Source organism: Podarcis raffonei, chromosome 1, assembly GCF_027172205.1.
Source record: "Podarcis raffonei isolate rPodRaf1 chromosome 1, rPodRaf1.pri, whole genome shotgun sequence".
NCBI lineage: Eukaryota > Metazoa > Chordata > Lepidosauria > Squamata > Lacertidae > Podarcis > Podarcis raffonei.
Genome location: NC_070602.1, coordinates 4785351 through 4802232, shown reverse-complemented (window position 1 = coordinate 4802232; position 16882 = coordinate 4785351). Strand labels below are relative to the sequence as shown.

At 51.3% G+C, this 16882-nt stretch overlaps 1 protein-coding gene across 1 annotated transcript in view; it reads left to right on the top strand.

The window, feature by feature from the left end:
* The window catches only part of FRMD6 (FERM domain containing 6), a 148866-nt gene that overhangs the window by 116799 nt on the left and 15185 nt on the right, over positions 1-16882 (top strand). Inside the window, exons 4-10 of the mRNA XM_053365658.1 lie at positions 100-190; positions 1188-1267; positions 3234-3310; positions 4710-4896; positions 12021-12176; positions 14755-14820; positions 16376-16444. Of these exons, the coding sequence (XP_053221633.1) occupies positions 100-190; positions 1188-1267; positions 3234-3310; positions 4710-4896; positions 12021-12176; positions 14755-14820; positions 16376-16444 (726 nt within the window). The remainder of the gene's footprint in view (positions 1-99; positions 191-1187; positions 1268-3233; positions 3311-4709; positions 4897-12020; positions 12177-14754; positions 14821-16375; positions 16445-16882) is intronic.

Sequence of the window (16882 nt, the reverse complement as noted above, 5' to 3'; positions counted from 1 at the left end):
TAAATCCTGAAATAAATAAATGGGTCTTCCTGTATCATCCCTGCAGAAGTCGCTCCCCAAATAACTCCCTTTTCCTCCACCACCGTCTCCCCCTTGTAGGTAAAAATATTGTGCCATGAGTTACTGGTCCAGGTGTGTGACCTCTTGCGGCTGAAGGACTGTCACCTCTTCGGACTCAGCGTCATTCAGAGTAAGTCCCGAGAGAAGGGTTTGGCTTCCTTCCACTCTCTGCACCTCTGCCCTGCTTCTCAGTGACCTTCAGATAGACCGCTGCTGCTCCCTCGCTCAGTGAGCACTCAGCACAACATTTCTGCCGCCGCAGCCGATGTGCGGAAGCGCCTCTCAGTAAAGGATGTTGCGTGTCCCCAGGGCCACCCCAATAACTCACACATCACACCAATATTTTTGTTTAAGGTTTCTGGCATAATTTGGCCACAACTTTCTTAAAATACAAACATGAGTGGTTGCATAGGCATTGGTTGACAGTCTGACATTCCGCACCCCTGCGAAAGTCGGAAAAGGGGAATACACTTGGAGCTAGCGACGGAGCAGGGAACCTGCCCTCAGCCCACCTCAAATGCAGCCAGGAGCTCTTGCAGTGACCCGAGCCCCCTTGACGGGGTGGACAAGCAATAGTTAGCCCCCGATTCCTTTAACGGAATCCCTTGCAGCAGCAGCATTAGAGGGTTGGCGGTTCGAATCCCCGCGACGGGGTGAGCTCCCATTGCTCGGTCCCTGCTCCTGCCAACCTAGCAGTTCGAAAGCATGTCAAAGTGCAAGTAGATAAATAGGTACTGCTCCGGCGGGAAGGTAAACGGCGTTTCCGTGCGCTGCTCTGGTTCTCCAGAAGTGGCTTAGTCATGCTGGCCACATGACCCAGAAGCTGTACGCCGGCTCCCTCGGCCAATAAAGCGAGATGAGCGCCGCAACCCCAGAGTCGTCCACAACTGGACCTAATGGTCAGGGGTCCCTTTACCTTCCCTTTACCTTACCACAAAGAGCAGCTCGTTGGGGAATCTGCCCCCCCCCTCAGAAACTGCTAAAATGCTGCCTTTGTGAACTGCAATACTGTGGTTCTTGTTGGCTGCGGGTGCCGAATTGTCCCTGCTTTTTAGAGGAACATCGGGAGGGTCCTTGCAACAGGCCCACTGTCTAATCTCAGCTTCCCATTTCTTCCCACGGCACAGACAACGAGCACGTCTATATGGAGCTGTCCCAAAAGCTCTGCAAGTACTGTCCGAAAGAGTGGAAGAAAGAAGCCAGTAAGGTAAGGACTCTGGTTTCACCTCCGCCTCTGAATCCCAGTTGCGTGGCGAGTTCCCGCCTCCCCCCTTTCCCCCCCTTTTCCCGCCCTGTTCCTCATAGGAGGCCGTGGTCTGGGCTGCAACCGGGGGCGCGTCCTGGCCTCCCTATTGATCCTCATCGGAAGAGGAACCAGAAATCTCTTCCGCTGTTGCGGGCTGCGGCGGCGGTTCCTGAAACATACTGGGTACATCTATATCATGCTGATGGTTATTACCGAATGATCCCTTGGGAGGCGCCCTACCGCCCGAGGAACCCGATTTTGACCTGAGGGAGCGAGAAGACTGGGATCAGGTTAGGGGGCAGGTAGCAGAAGCAGTTCCCGGTGGGGCAGTGTCGGAACCGGAAGCTGAGGTACTAGGGGAAAAACCTGGCTAGCTGCAGCACGGGAAAGAGGGAGAGCCCCGGCCGCACCTAAATGCGCGAGGCCAGACCTAAATGCGAGAGGCCACGCCCCCCGGGCCAGCCGATTGGCTGGCCCAGGGATGGCGCGTCTGAGGATTCCCTGGCATCGCAGGGGCTGGAGGCAGCCCCCGGCGAGTGTGGGGGAGGGGCGTGAAGCCCGCAACCCCACCTCCTCTCTAGCTCAGAAGTGCCTTTGCCGGAAACTGCAGGAAGGGGAGAATGATGCTCTTGCACTCAGATCCCGCTCACCGGTTTCCCACTAGGTGCATCTGGGCTGGCCCGAATGGGACATTGGCCTGATCTTGCGAGCAATTCTTGCTTGTTCTTATGTTGCCGTAGCATGAGCTGGCCACCGAAAGCGCCTGTGTCACCTTATCCTCACCAGATTTAAGCAGGAAGAACCGGCGCCTTCATTTTAGCAACCTTTGAGAGCTCTCTGACATCCCGGAACAAAGATGCTTTTTCCCAGAGGAAAGGAGTTGCAATTAGAAGCTTAAATTCATAGAATCATAGAATCATAGAGTTGGAATAGACGACAAGGGCCATCGAGTCCAACCCCCTGCCAAGCAGGAAACACCATCAGAGCACTCCTGACATATGGTTGTCAAGCCTCTGCTTAAAGACCTCCAAAGAAGGAGACTCCACCACACTCCTTGGCAGCAAATTCCACTGTCAAACAGCTCTTACTGTCAGGAAGTTCTTCCTAATGTTTATCTGAAGCCAGTTTGCAGAGCTTTAAACAGGCATGTTTTTTGGGACTACATTTCCCATCATCCCTGACCACTGGTCGTGTCAGCTAGGGATGATGGGAGTTGTAGTCCCCAAACATATGGAGGGCCAAGTTTGGCCAGGCCTGCTTTAAAACAACCAGATGACAGTCAACACAGAAAGTATCTTCTTCCCCTCTCTAAGAAAGGACGGCTGGGAGCTCTGAGCTGCTTAGCCGTTCAAAGCCCGGCTCTTTGGAAACATATAGCATCTTGTAGCCTCAGCTGTCAAGGCCGGCTTGGTCTTGAAACTCCAGCCTGCCCCTGAGACAAATTGCCGGCGTATGGGGGACGTCTCAGAAAATTGCCTTTAAGGACCTCTGAGAGTTAGCCGCGGCCCCGAAAGACAGTGCGGCCGCTTCCAGCTGCCGCCTTCTCCTCCAGACAGATGGGTTTCGTGTCAAAGCAGCAAAAGGTCGGGTCTGGTTTTCTGGTAGCAGATAACGAAAAGGGCACAGATCAAGACTGAACCTGGAGCTCAGGTTACCGGCAGATCTGAAGCTCAGGTTATATCCTCCCAGTGTAGCTGGTGGTGCAAACCGTTTTTGCAAAAAGCCAGATCCCCCCAGAGCCTTTGGGTCTCCCATTGCCGCCGAGGTGACAATTGCTCCTTCGCCAAATGCACCCCAGCATTAACACGCTGCTCCTGCTGGGGCTCAGTATTTTTATGGGGGGGGGGAGAGAAGATGTCTTCTGGAGGGGGGGTCCTTCTCCCTCCCTGCCTCAAGGCTGATCCTTTATTTTTGCCTTTGGTTGCAGGGTATAGACCAGTTTGGCCCCCCCATGATCATTCACTTCCGAGTCCAGTATTACGTGGAAAACGGCCGGCTGATCAGGTAAAGGGGAAAGGGGGCTTTTGCGAGGTGGGGGGGAGCAAAGAAAAATTGTTGCCAAAAGCCTTGGTGGCAAAGAGCCATATGGAAGAAAAAGTGGACCTTATGGTGGCCCACAATTTATTTACTGTATTTTTTGCACCATAACACTCACTTTTTTCCTCCTAGAAAGCAAGGGGAAATGTCTGTGTGTGTTATGGAGCGAATGCCTACGGATGGGGGGGGGGATCTGCTGCAGTCGTGAGCAGAGGATCCATGGTTCCCCTTCCTTCCCTCCTCCGTGGCTCACTTTGAAACAGCAAAGCGGGAGAGGAGTCGCTGAGTGGGGAGGACAGAGGGACAGAGAGCCTGCTTGCTTTAAAGGAGCAAAGCGGGAGAGGAGAGGAGCCGCTTACACGAGTGTAAGCAGCTCCTGTCCGGTTGCCCCCTATAAAGCAAGCAGGCTCTCTGTCCCTCTCTCCTCCCCACTCAGCTCACTAAATAGCATTATTAGCAGCATCCTTCTCCACACACCCCATGCGTGCTTCTTCTCCCCTTAAACCCCTCTCCTGCATTATTAGCAGCATCCTTCTCCACACACCCCACGCATGCTTCTTCTCCCCTTAAACCCCTCTCCTGCATTATTAGCAGCATCCTTCTCCACACACCCCACGCGTGCTCCTTGTCCCTTGAGCGCTTTTCCTTCCCTCCCCACTTAAAACGTGGTTACAAAGCACAGATCCACATGGATCCTCAGGATTTTTGCACTGGGTCGCCCCAAATTCACCATCAGATCACATAGCATGTCCATGGCTACATCTTTCACCAAAAAAATCACGCACCCACTTTTGCAGTGGTGCAAAAACGTGGTTACAAAGCATGGATCCACATGGATCCTCAGGATTTTTGCATTGGGCTACTCCAAACTCACTGTCAGATCACATGTCTGTGGCCACAGCATGAACCACAGAAATCATACATCCACTGTTTCGTTTAGAATATTTTTTTTCTTGTTTTCCTCCTCTAAAAACTACGTGCGCGTTATGGTCTGGTGCGTGTTATAGAGCGAAAAAAATGCGGTATTTTAAAAGCTCTGTCTGAGTTCTTATTGATAAAACAGTTGCATGTCAATTGTTGTTGTTGTTGTTTTCTTTTTAGTGTTTATATTATTAACTTGTATGATATAGATTTGTTTTTTGTTTTTTTAATGTCGGTTTTTGTCTTTTGTGTATTGTTATTTTTCGATATATTTCTTGGTGTTGTTTGGAAAATACTAATAAAAAATTTATAATAATAATAAAAAAAAGTTTACAAGGAAGAAGCGACCAACCCCAGTGAAAGACATCCATGGTTTCTGCCCGTCCGTTTTCCCCCTGCCGTTCTTCGTTTACATCCCTCTTCCTTTCTCTCCCTCGCCTTCCAGCGACCGAACCGCCCGCTACTATTATTACTGGCACCTGAGGAAGCAAGTCCTCCGTTCGCAGAGCCTCCTTCGCGAGGAGGCCTATTTCCTGCTGGCAGCCTTCGCCCTGCAAGCCGACCTGGGCAACTTCAAAAGGAACAAGCACTACGGGAAATACTTTGAACCCGAAGCCTACTTCCCCGCCTGGGTAGGAGACCCTCTTCCTTCGAGCCCAGGCTCGCTCTCTCCCTCTGTCCCCTTCATCTCTCTTCCCAGTGCCTAAACACAAGCTGTGTTGCCATAGCTCTGAAGGCCACCCGTCCTCCGAGCCGTTCCAGACGGCACGAGGGGTTTGTGGGTGGGTGCATCTGTCAGCCGGAAAATATTCCGAAGGCGGCCGTGGGGCTTCCCAGCTTGGCTGGGATCGAGTTGCCTTTTGCAGAAATCTGGCGGCGCTGTCTGTTTTGGCTTTCCCCTCGGAGGAGAGCGCTAGCTGTCAACTTACAGATTTGAAAATAAGGGACCGGCAGCCTTGAAAATAAGGGATCAGCAGCCAGAATAAGGGATATTCGGAGTGCGGGTGTGTTCAACTTCTGAGCCCCTTCGAGCCAAAGGCAGAAAGCCCAGCCAGGAGCCAAACGAAGCCTCAAGCGGTGGTTCCCACAGCGCAGCAACCCGGCAAAGGGGATGCAGCAAGGAAAACCGCCGTCACCTCTCCGCTGGGAAGCGCTGAGCAAAGGCGAGTTCCCAGGCAACGCGGCCGATTTGAGCGGCACAAGGCATGCAAGCTCCACCCCCCAGTCATTCTTAGACTCCTTATTGAGTGAGCAACGCAGCCAAGCAACACAGTTGGAGCCTCCCTCCTCTCTGGCCGGCAGGGAGGGAGGGAAAGGAGCTGCTTCCTTTGAAACCTGGGAAATTTAAGGGACATCATCAATAAGGGACAGCAGCACTGGGATAAAGGACTTTCCCGCCAAATAAGGGACGGATGACAGCTATGGCCAATACGCCTGTTGGTTTTGGTGTTTTGTTTTTCGCCGGCTCCGTTCGCAGCGGCCAGGCTCTGAGGTGGAGCCATAGCAGGGCTTGGGACTGGATGCGTGAACATAGGAACCTGCCTGAGACCCTTGGTCCATCTAGCACAGTGCTGCCCACACTGGCTTGCAGCAGCCCGACAGGATTTCGGGCAAGAGGCTCTCCCCAACCCTGCCTGGGGGTGCCGTTGAGGGTTGGTTGGCTCTCTGTTCATGGAGGTTCCTGCATTTCAGGGGTTGGTCTAGATGACCCTCAGGGGTCCCTTCCAGCTCTTCAATTCTATGGTTGAACCTGCGACCTTCTGCTTGCAAGTTCTGCCCCTGTGCTGTGGCCCTTCCTGCCCTGGCCCCAAAACTTCCTAGGGACATGGGAAGCTGCCTCATACGCAGCCAGGCCGTGGGTCCATCAGTGGTTTGCATTCCCAACCTGCATTCAATAATAATAATAATAATAATTTATATCTCTCCCTCCCCAGCCAAAGACGGGCTCAGAGCGGCTACCAACAGTAAAAGTAACACAGCTTAAAGCACTACGGTCACTGCTTCCCTCGAAAAATTCTGGGAGCTGAGTATTGTTAGGAAACCCCCTTTTCAGCTCCCCGAACTACAACTCCCAGAGTTCCCTGGCAAGAGCCAGAGCCAGATTTAGGTTTGATTTGGCCCTAAGCTCCTGAAGGTAATGGGGCCCTTTATATGTCCAGCTGTCCTTTGTCCACAACAAATTGTCGGCTTTTTTTTTTGCATTGAATATATGCTATATGGTAATTTATGGACGGGACGCGGGTGGCGCTGTGGGTAAAAGCCTCAGCGCCTAGGGCTTGCCGATCGAAAGGTCGGTGGTTCGAATCCCCGCGGCGGGGTGCGCTCCCGTTGCTCGATCCCAGCGCCTGCCAACCTAGCAGTTTGAAAGCACCCCCGGGTGTAAGTAGATAAATAGGGACCGCTTACTAGCGGGAAGGTAAACGGCGTTTCCGTGTGCTGCGCTGGCTCGCCAGAGCAGCGATGTCACGCTGGCCACGTGACCCGGAAGTGCCTCCGGACAGCGCTGGCCCCCGGCCTCTTGAGTGAGATGGGCGCACAACCCCAGAGTCTGTCAAGACTGGCCCGTACGGGCAGGGGTACCTTTACCTTTAATTTATGGACCTAATGGGTATCTCACGCCATTTGCACATAACAAAATATGTATTTTATCAAAGTAATTGTTGAACTGAAATACAATTAAAAAGAAGTATATTGGGGGGAAGGGCAAGAAAGTGGGGCCCTAAGCTATAGCTTGTTTAGCTTATACGTAAATCCGGCACTGGGAAGAGAGGTTGATTTTTAAGCCACTCTGGGAATTGTAGCTCATTCAGGGAAAGGGGTGGGTCTCTTAACAACTCTCAATACCCATAACAAACTTCATCTGCCAGGATGCTTTTCAGGAGGCCATAGCTGTTTAAAATGGGATAGCAGGGTGGCGCTGTGGGTTAAACCACAGACTTGCCGATCAGAAGGTCGGCGGTTCGAATCCCCGCAATGGGGTGAGCTCTCATTGCTCGGTCCCTGCTCCTGCCAACCTAGCAGTTCGAAAGCACATCAAAGTGCAAGTAGATAAATAGGTACCGCTCCGGCGGGAAGGTAAATGGTGTTTCCGTGCGCTGCTCTGGTTCACCAGAAGCGACTTAGTCATGCTGGCCACATGACCCAGAAGCTGTACGCCGGCTCCCTTGGCCAATAAAGCGAGATGAGCGCCACAACCCCAGAGTCGTCCGCGACTGGACCTAATGGTCAGTGGCTCTCAGGAAGGGCTGTGTGGCTTGGGGGCAGCGCACCTGCTTCTCCAGGCGAGACCGGGGCCCTGGAGAAGGTGCTGCCAGTCAGTGTAGACAACACTAAACTAGTCATACCAATAAGTCTTTCTGGGCACGAGGCAGCTCCCTCTGCCTCTTAAGTCTCCTTCGGTCAGTCAGCTCCTCCTTGGAATTCCCAGCCCATAAAATTTATCCTCGCTGTGTGTGTCTGTCTGTGGATGAACAGTCATTTGGACACCCAAGTGTGCACTTTGTACAATCTTGTTTTCCCCTGCTCTGGAGGATAGGACTTGAACCCATGGCTTCAAGCTGCAAGAAAGGAGATTCCGGCTAAACATCAGGAAGAACTTTCTGACAGTAAGAGCTGTTTGACAGTGGAACAGACTCCATTGGGAGGTTGTGGACTCTCCTTCCTTGGAGGTTGTTAAGCAGAGGTTGGGGGGGCCATCTGTCATGGATGCTTTAGCTGAAATTCCCGCATTAAAGGAGGCATAGCTGCCAGCTCCCCGGGTGCCCGGGCACCCACAAAATTCCCCATGATTGGGGTCGGGCACCCACAAACTTCAGCGCCAGGGCCATGCACGCTGCATGACACCCATGGCCCCAGGCGCCTATGGTTGCAGGACCAAGCTGGCTCTCCTGGCAGGGGGTTGGACTAAATGGCCCTTGGGGTCCCTTCACAGCTGTCAACTTTTCCCTTTTCTTGCGAGGAATCCTATTTGCAATAAGGGAATTTAAAAAAGGAAACGTTGGCAGCTATGGGACCCTTCCAACTCTATGATTCTATGCCACACCAGTAAAACACAGCAGACCTGCAACTTTCGCGGGATTTACCTACACGATTGCAGCGTTGTGCGAGTAAGCTGGCAGCGACCGTGTCATGCCTGTTGAGGCCTCCCTGTGGATATTGGCACAAGGCGAAAGAGTGGCTTGGTGTGTTTGACCGACCCGTCTCAGGCTTCAAGTTCATCCGACTCCCAAGCCAGCCCTCACTGCAAACGTGTTGGCTAAGAGGATTACACGCTTGCAGGAAGGTTGACTCACTATTGCCATTTTAAGCACCCAGGAGTGTTTAGCATCTCGTCTGCATTAAGGGGGGGGAGCAACAGCTCAGACTTCAGATAGCAGACACAGCCGCTGGGATGAGACAGGCGTTCTGAAATGAAAACACATTCCAGAGTCTAAAATGACTCTCGGCAAAAAAAACCACCCTCTGCACCTTCAGTCTCCAAAGAACAGGAGGAATATAAACATGTAAGTGTTCTGTTGCACGCACATACCTCAGAATCCAAATTCTGCATTTTAGGTAATGCTTGCTCTGGGTTGCATAAACAGCCTTGTCATTTCCCAGCCCCTGAATGAAAGGCAGTACAGTACAATGGCATCTTACATGGGGGTTTGGTTCCAGGGGTCCCACATGTACACAAGAAGGCAAATAATAATAATAACAACAATAATAATAACAATAATAATAACAACAACAACAACAACAACAATAATAATAATATTTATTATTTATACCCCGCCCATCTGGCTGAGTTTCCCCAGCCACTCTGGGTGGTTTCCAATCAAGTGTTAAAAACAATACAGCATTAAATATTAAAAACTTCCCTAATCAGGGCTGCCTTCAGATGTCTTTTAAAAAGAAGATAGCTGCTTATTTCCTTCACATCTGAAGGGAGGGCGTTTCCACAGGGCGGGCGCCACTACCGAGAAGGCCCTCAGTCTGTTTCCCTGTAACCTCACTTCTTGAAGTAAGGGAACCGCCAGAAGGCCCTCAGCGCTGGATCTTAGTGTCCGGGCTGAATGATAGGGGTGGAGACGCTCCTTCAGGTATACTGGACTGAGGCCATTTAGGGCCTTAAAGGTCACCACCAACACTTTGAATTGTGCTCGGAAACGTACTGGGAGCCAATGCAGATCTCTCAGGACCGGTGTTAGGTGGTCCCGGCGGCCGCTCCCAGTCACCAGTCTAGCTGCCGCATTCTGGATTAATTGCAGTTTCCGGGTCACCTTCAAAGGTAGCCCCACGTAGAGCGCGTTGCAGTAGTCCAAGCGGGAGATAACTAGAGCATGCACCACTCTGGTGAGGTAGTCCGGGGGCAGGGAGGGTCTCATCCTGCGTACCAGATGGAGCTGGTAGACAGCTGCCCTGGACACAGAATGGACCTGCGCCTCCATGGACAGCTGTGAGTCCAAAATGACTCCCAGGCTGCGCACCTGGTCCTTCAGGGGCACAGTTACCCCATTCAGGACCAGGGAGTCCCCCACATACTTGAACTGTCCCTTCACAAGGATACTTGCCCTTCTGGACTGGTGTGCTGAGTGGGCCTTGCCCAAAAGCGAGGAAGAAATCTTTAAAGCCATCCTTTCGCTCTCAGCCTTGCTCATCTGGTACGGCTTGCTCAGCGCACCATCTCCGGGGTACTCTTGCAAGATCTCGTGCGACCGTGCCCATTCTTCCAGAGCCGGCACGCTGAGAGGGCTTTGCACAGCAAGCAAGGTAGATAAGCTCTTTCCATACTGGGGGGGGGAAACCTTGCGTGCATTTACCGTATTTTTCGCACCATAGGACGCACTTTTCCCCTCCTAAAAAGCAAGGGAAAATGTGTGTGCGTCCTATGGAGCGAATGCAGGGGGGAGGCAGGCGGGAAAAGCCCCCAAGAGCTGCACACAAGCTCCGTGCGCTCTTGCGGGCTTTTCCACAGGAGGGAGAAGGGACTGACTGGTCACATCAGTCCCTTCTCCCACCTCCCAGAAAAGCCAGGAGAAGCCGGGATCTCTTTAAAGGAGTTGCGCGGCTTCTGCCGGTTTTGCGGGAGGTGGGTGAATCCCCCCACCTCCCAGTAAAGCCAGAAAAGCCCTGCGCAGCGTCTCCCGGCAAGGAGAGGCTGCACGGGGCTAAAGGGGAAGCCAAAACAGCGAGCGGGATCCATCCCGCTGGCTGCCTTGGCTTGCTCCATAGCTGCGCGCAACCCCTCCGGCAAGGAGAGGCTGCACGGGGCTATGGAGTCTTTAGCCACACGCAGCCTCTCCTGGCAACGAGAGGCTGCACGGGGCTAAAGGGGAAGCCAAAACAGCGAGCGGGATCCATCCTGCTCGCTGCCTTGGCTTGTGCCATAGCCGCGTGCAACCCCTCCGGCAGGGAGAGGTTGTGCGCAGCCTGTACGCTGCTCTTTGGGGGCGGGGGGGGGGAATTTTTTTTTCTTGATTTCCCCCCCCTAAAAACTGGGTGCGCCCTATGGTCCGGTGCGCCCTATGGTGCGAAAAATACGGTAACTTGTGCAGTTTTAACCAGCTGAAACCATGCGATAAATAAATAAAGCCGCTTGCTTCCCCCCAAAATGTTTGAGAATTGCAAACATTTATTTACACGCTGAAAGCCTTGCTGCAGACGCTCATATTTGTGACTTTAGAAAAAGGGAGGTATGGTGGAGAAGACTTCAGCTGCTCTTTTAAAGGAAAGGAGAAGAACCTTTGGGAAGAGGTGCTCCCTAAGACAGGGAGTTGAGGGCCTCCAGCCCCCTGGGTGGTGCTGAACTACAACTCCCATAATTCCTGGCTATCAGAGACGTTGGCTGGGGTCGTACAGTAAGCCTGCAAGTGCACGCATTTAACTTGTGCGCATTTATCTCAGTGAAGACCTTACTTGGAAGATCAATACAACCCAGGTGGTTAAAAAAGCCCAACAGAGACTCCATCTCCTCAGAGTATTGCAGAAGAACAATGTCAATCAACATTTGATGATCTCCTTCTACCGGTCCACAATAGAAAGTGTCCTTTCCAACTGCATCACGGTGTGGTACGCTGGTTTGACATCAACTGATAGGATGTGCCTACAGAGGGTGGTGAATACAGCACAAGATATTATGGGCTGTCCCGTGAATCCACTGGATGAAATAGCGGAAGAAGCTTGCCTCAGGAGAGTGAGGAAAATTCTCAGGGATGATTCACACCCCGGCACTTACTTGATCTCCTGCCCTCGGGCAGAAGATATAGAAGCATGATTAGTCGTACCAACAGGGTAAAGAACAGCTTCTATCCGTGGGCTGTTAGGCTGCTGAAGGAAAAGATAACAACAAGGCAACTGTCAGTAAATGAGGGGAATTAAGACTAAGAGAGCTGAGTGGGGGGTGCTCGTGTAATCTCACTGTACACAAGTTGTAGAAGTGACAATAAAGTATGACAATAAAGTATTTCAGTTTAGCTTGATGCACGTGGCAGGGGAAAAAATATGGAAAGGGTGAAGGTTCTGGGGGAAATGACTTTGGCAGTCCCACTTGCCATGTGTTTTGAGTCTGTGCTGTATTGGCTTTGGGTGGCATCCCCAGAACATAACCCCCACATAACTTGCAGGCTTGCTCCAGTTGGAAGCAACTGGAGGCCACTGGGATTGGGGAAGGCTGTGTCAAGTCGTCTCTGGTCCACTGTTATTTCGCCTAGCAAACCTGAGATTCCCAGCCAGGCGCAATTAACACCCAGCGCCCCTTCTCTCTCTGTCTCGGCAGGTGGTGGCAAAGAGAGGGAAGGACTACATCCTGAAGCACATTCCCATCATGCACAAGGACCAGTGCGCCCTGACGGCCTCCGAGGCCCATCTGAAGTACATCAAGGAAGCTGTCCGCCTCGATGACGTGGCCGTGCATTATTATAGATTGTATAAGGTACGGGGGAGGCAGAATCGAACGGGTGCAGTTAGGCAAGACGAGAGCCGCTGATCAGTTTGTGTCCTCCATTTGGGAAGGCGAAAAAGATTTTGTGTCCCTGGTCATTATTCTCTCTCCCTCCCCCTCCTGGCCCCAAAACAATAGGTTTTGACCTATAAAGCCTTAAACGGCTCAGGACCGCAATACCTCCAGGACCGCCTCTTTCCATATGAACCTGCGCAGACCCTGAGATCATCTTCTGAGGCCCTTATTCGTGTGCCTCCTCCTCTAGAGGTCTGGAGGGTGGCAACACGAGAACGGGGCCTTCTCTGTGGTGGCTCCCCGTCTGTAGGATGCTCTCCCCAGGGAAGTTTGCCTGGCACCTTCATTACACGCCATTAGGTGCCAGGCAAAAAAGTTCCTTTTTAAACAGTCCTTTGGTTGATCTGATGGACATCCTATACTCTTTTAAAATGTGGCTCTTTTTTTGGGGGGGGGGGTTAATTGGGTTGTTGTTTTTATTTTGATTATATATGTTGTGATATTTTCTGTGAACCACCCTGAGACCACTAGGTATAGGGTGGTATATAAACTACAGTAATAATAATAATAATAATAATAATAATAATAATAATAATAATAATAATATATGGAGCCAGTGTGGTGTAGTGGTTAAGAGCGGTAGTCTCGTAATCTGGTGAACCGGGTTCGCTTCCCTGCTGCTCCACATGCAGCTGCTGGGTGACCTTGGGCCAGTCACACTTCTCTGAAGTCTCTCAGCCCCACTCACCTCACAGAGTGTGTTTTTTTTTGTGGGGGAGGAAGGGAAAGGAGATTGTGAGCCACTTTGAGACTCCTTAAAGGGAGTGAAAGACGGGATATCAAATCCAAACTCTAATAATAACAACAACAACAACAACAACAACAACAACAACAACAACAACAACAACAACAACAATACAGTCATACCTCTTGTTACGTTCGGTTCAGGTTACGTCTTTTCAGGTTGTGTCCCGCGGTAACCCGGAAGTACCAGAAAGGGTTACTTCCAGGTTTTGCCGCATGCGCAGACGCTCAAAATGATGTCATGCGCAGAAGCGGCGAATCGCGACACGCGCAGACGCTCATGTTGCGAACGGGGCTCCGGAACGGATCCCGTTCGCAACCAGAGGTACCACTGTAATAATAATAATAACCTCAGGGAAATTTAGTGCTGCGTTTTCACATGGCTCGCTGAGAAACTGCAACGGTGTGTGTTTGCGACGGCCCTCTTCAAAAACGGCTGTAGAGATAAGTTGCAAGGTCTGAAGACGGAGACCATTATTCATCCTGGCCACCAGGCTTTAGCCCTCGCTTCTGGAGGACAGCTGCATTTCAGAGCGGGGGGTGCTGCAAAATCGCAGGGGGTCGTGCTAGAGGATTAGGGGTCCTTTCCAACCCTGCAGTTCTGTGTTTCTGTGAAAAGCTGGGGCGCTAGCAGCAAGCAAACGTTTCCCAGACCAATCGTCATATCCAGGCACTGGACAATAGAGGGCACCCTTGGCTAACCTGATGCCTTACAGATGTTTTGAACTACAATTCCCATCACCCTTAGCAAGCACAGCTGGGTAGTGGAGAGGTGTTTCTTTGAGGATTTACGGCCCCAGATCCTTCAGGGCTTTATAAGTAACCAGTGATAGAATCATAGAATCATAGAGTTGGAAGAGACCACAAGGGCCATCGAGTCCAACCCCCTGCCAAGCAGGAAACACCATCAGAGCACTCCTGACATATGGCTGTCAAGCCTCTGCTTAAAGACCTCCAAAGAAGGAGACTCCACCACACTCCTTGGCAGCAAATTCCACTGTCAAACAGCTCTGACTGTCAGGAAGTTCTTCCTAATGTTTAGGTGGAATCTTCTTTCTTGTAGTTTGGATCCATTGCTCCGTGTCCGCTTCTCTGGAGCAGCAGAAAACAACCTTTCTCCCTCCTCTATATGACATCCTTTTATATATTTGAACATGGCTATCATATCACCCCTTAACCTCCTTTTCTCCAGGCTAAACATGCCCAGCTCCCTTAGCCGTTCCTCATAAGGCATAGTTTCCAGGCCTTTGACCATTTTGGTTGCCCTCCTCTGGACACGTTCCAGTTTGTCAGTGTCCTTCTTGAACTGTGGTGCCCAGAACTGGACACAGTACTCCAGGTGAGGTCTGACCAGAGCAGAATACAGTGGCACTATTACTTCCCTTGATCTAGATGCTATACTCCTATTGATGCAGCCCAGAATTGCATTGGCTTTTTTAGCTGCCGCGTCACACTGTTGGCTCATGTCAACATAGCTAGAATTTGGAACGGGATTGTGAGGGAAGCCAGCGAGGTGTGGCCGTGTGCTAGCTGGTTCTGATGGGAGTTGTAGTCTGAAACATCTGGAGGGCGCCGGGTTGGGGAAGGATGCTCTGTTAGTCAACACACAACCTTGCTCTGAAGAATCCCCCTCTTTTCTCTCCATGTCTGAACGCTCCTTTTCCCAAGTAAAACTGTCGTTCGAATTGTGTGTGCGAGGTGAGGGCTTTGTAAAAGGGCAAAAAGAGTCATTATCATTTCTTTCTCGCAGGACAAGAAGGAAATCGAGGCCTCCCTCACTCTAGGGCTTACCACTCGAGGCATCCAGATATTCCAGGTACGCGCCTCCAAAACATTACATACCATTGAGATGGCTTCTTGTTTTCCCAGACTTAAGCCGCCTCGCTTTCTTGCCTGAGCATGCCGATGCAGACGGTCATGTTTTTCTTTGTTCTGATCAACGCTGAATAAACTTGGAAAAATGCTCTCCTGCTGTGCATCTTTCGCTGTGTGGATTCTGCTGATAGAGTGTGCACCAGCCTAAGAATGTGGCAATCTATTTCTGAGGCTTCGTGCCGCTAATTGCTGATACTGCCTGTCTACGGGAGGTCGATGGATCGTCCGGCAGCCGGCTTGGGGCTATGATGGACTTTGCCTCCTTGGCAGTATCCCAACAGGCTAAACTTTGCATAGAATCTGGGGTTTGGATTTCTGGGGGGGGGGGAGGGATGATGATTCACAGTCCTTCTGACTTTTGAGGCTTGCCTGAAAGCAGGTAACCCATCTCCATGCTGGAGAGTCCAGGTTTTGGATGGTAGAGCTGCAGAAAGAGATGGGGAGAGTTTTCTGAAACCTAAGATGTGCACAGATGTACCTTTTTTTTAGAAAAGATGTACCTTTTTAGGAAAAAAAGATCACCGACATTTCTGATCCCATGGGATAAAACACACACACACACACACACACACACACACACACACACACACTTTGCAATCCATTCTCCTACTTGGCTGCCTGCCTTGAACCTCCCATTTTATATTGTAAAATTCTGCAAATGGTAAATATATTCAGCTATCGTGGCTGCCGGGACGCGGGTGGCGCTGTGGGTTAAACCACAGAGCCTAGGACTTGCTGATCAGAAGGTTGGTGGTTCAAATCCCCGCGACGGGGTGAGCTCCCGTTGCTCGGTCCCTGCACCTGCCAACCTAGCAGTTCGAAAGCATGTCAAAGTGCAAGTAGATAAATAGGTACCGCTCCGGCGGGAAGGTAAACGGTGTTTCCGTGCGCTGCTGTGGTCTGCCAGAAGCAGCTTAGTCATGCTGGCCACATGACCCGGAAGCTGTACGCCGGCTCCCTCGGCCAGTAAAGCGAGATGAGCGCCGCAACCCCAGAATCGGCCACGACTGGACCTAGTGGTCAGGGGTCTCTTTACCTTTATCATGGCTGCCAGTTCATTTCTGCACCCAGTTCAAGATGCTCATGTCTGTCTTTAAACCCCTGAGCAACTTAGGCCCCAAATAGCTGGAAAAACCCCTTCCCTACAGACCCCCTTGGCTGTTAAAATCATCAGAGGGGTCTCTCAGTAGTCCCACCTCCCTCAGAAGTTCACAGCCGTGGTGGCAGCAGCCTAGGAGAGGGTCTTCTGTGTGGTGGCCCCTAACCTGTGGAAATTCCTCCCCACGGAGGTGCGTCTTTCATTGTACGCTGAAGACACATCCCTGGCCTTTGGCACCAGAGACGTATGTTTTCAGGGCCTCTTCCTGTGATTGTATTTGCTTTAACTGTTTTTTAGTTTTACATTGCCGTAACCCACCATGAGGCATGCTAGGGAAGGGCAGATAATAAATATAATGATTGTCGTTGTCTCTTTGCCCCCTTTTCTTCCTTCCCAGAATGTCAACAGTGAAAGGCAGTTGCTTTATGACTTCCCTTGGACGAACGTGGGGAAACTCGTGTTTGTGGTGAGTAGCCTCTCTGCTCAGTTCCTCACAAATATTCTGCCTGTGGCACGGATTTGCACGACGGGTTTTCTTGGGGCGCACGCTTGGGGTAACCTCGTGCAATTTTGGTCACTTCACCTCAAAATGGAGATTGTAGGAAAGGTCAAGGGGGAAGGATGGTGAGGCAAGCTAACATATTTTTTTGGAAAAGTTTAGTTTGGCCGGGGAGGGGGAAGGCAAGTAAAGTGGGAACGCAACCGGAGAGTATAATGTGAAGAAAATACCAAAGAAAGTATTTCTCTAAACAGCGTGTGGTTATGTGCAAGGGACACGGGGGGGCGCTGTGGTCTAAATCACTGAGCCTCTTGGGCTTGCCAATCAGAAGGTCTGTCGGCGGTTCGAATCCCCGCGATGGGATAAGCTCCCGTTGCTCTGTCCCAGCTTCTGCCAACCTAGCAG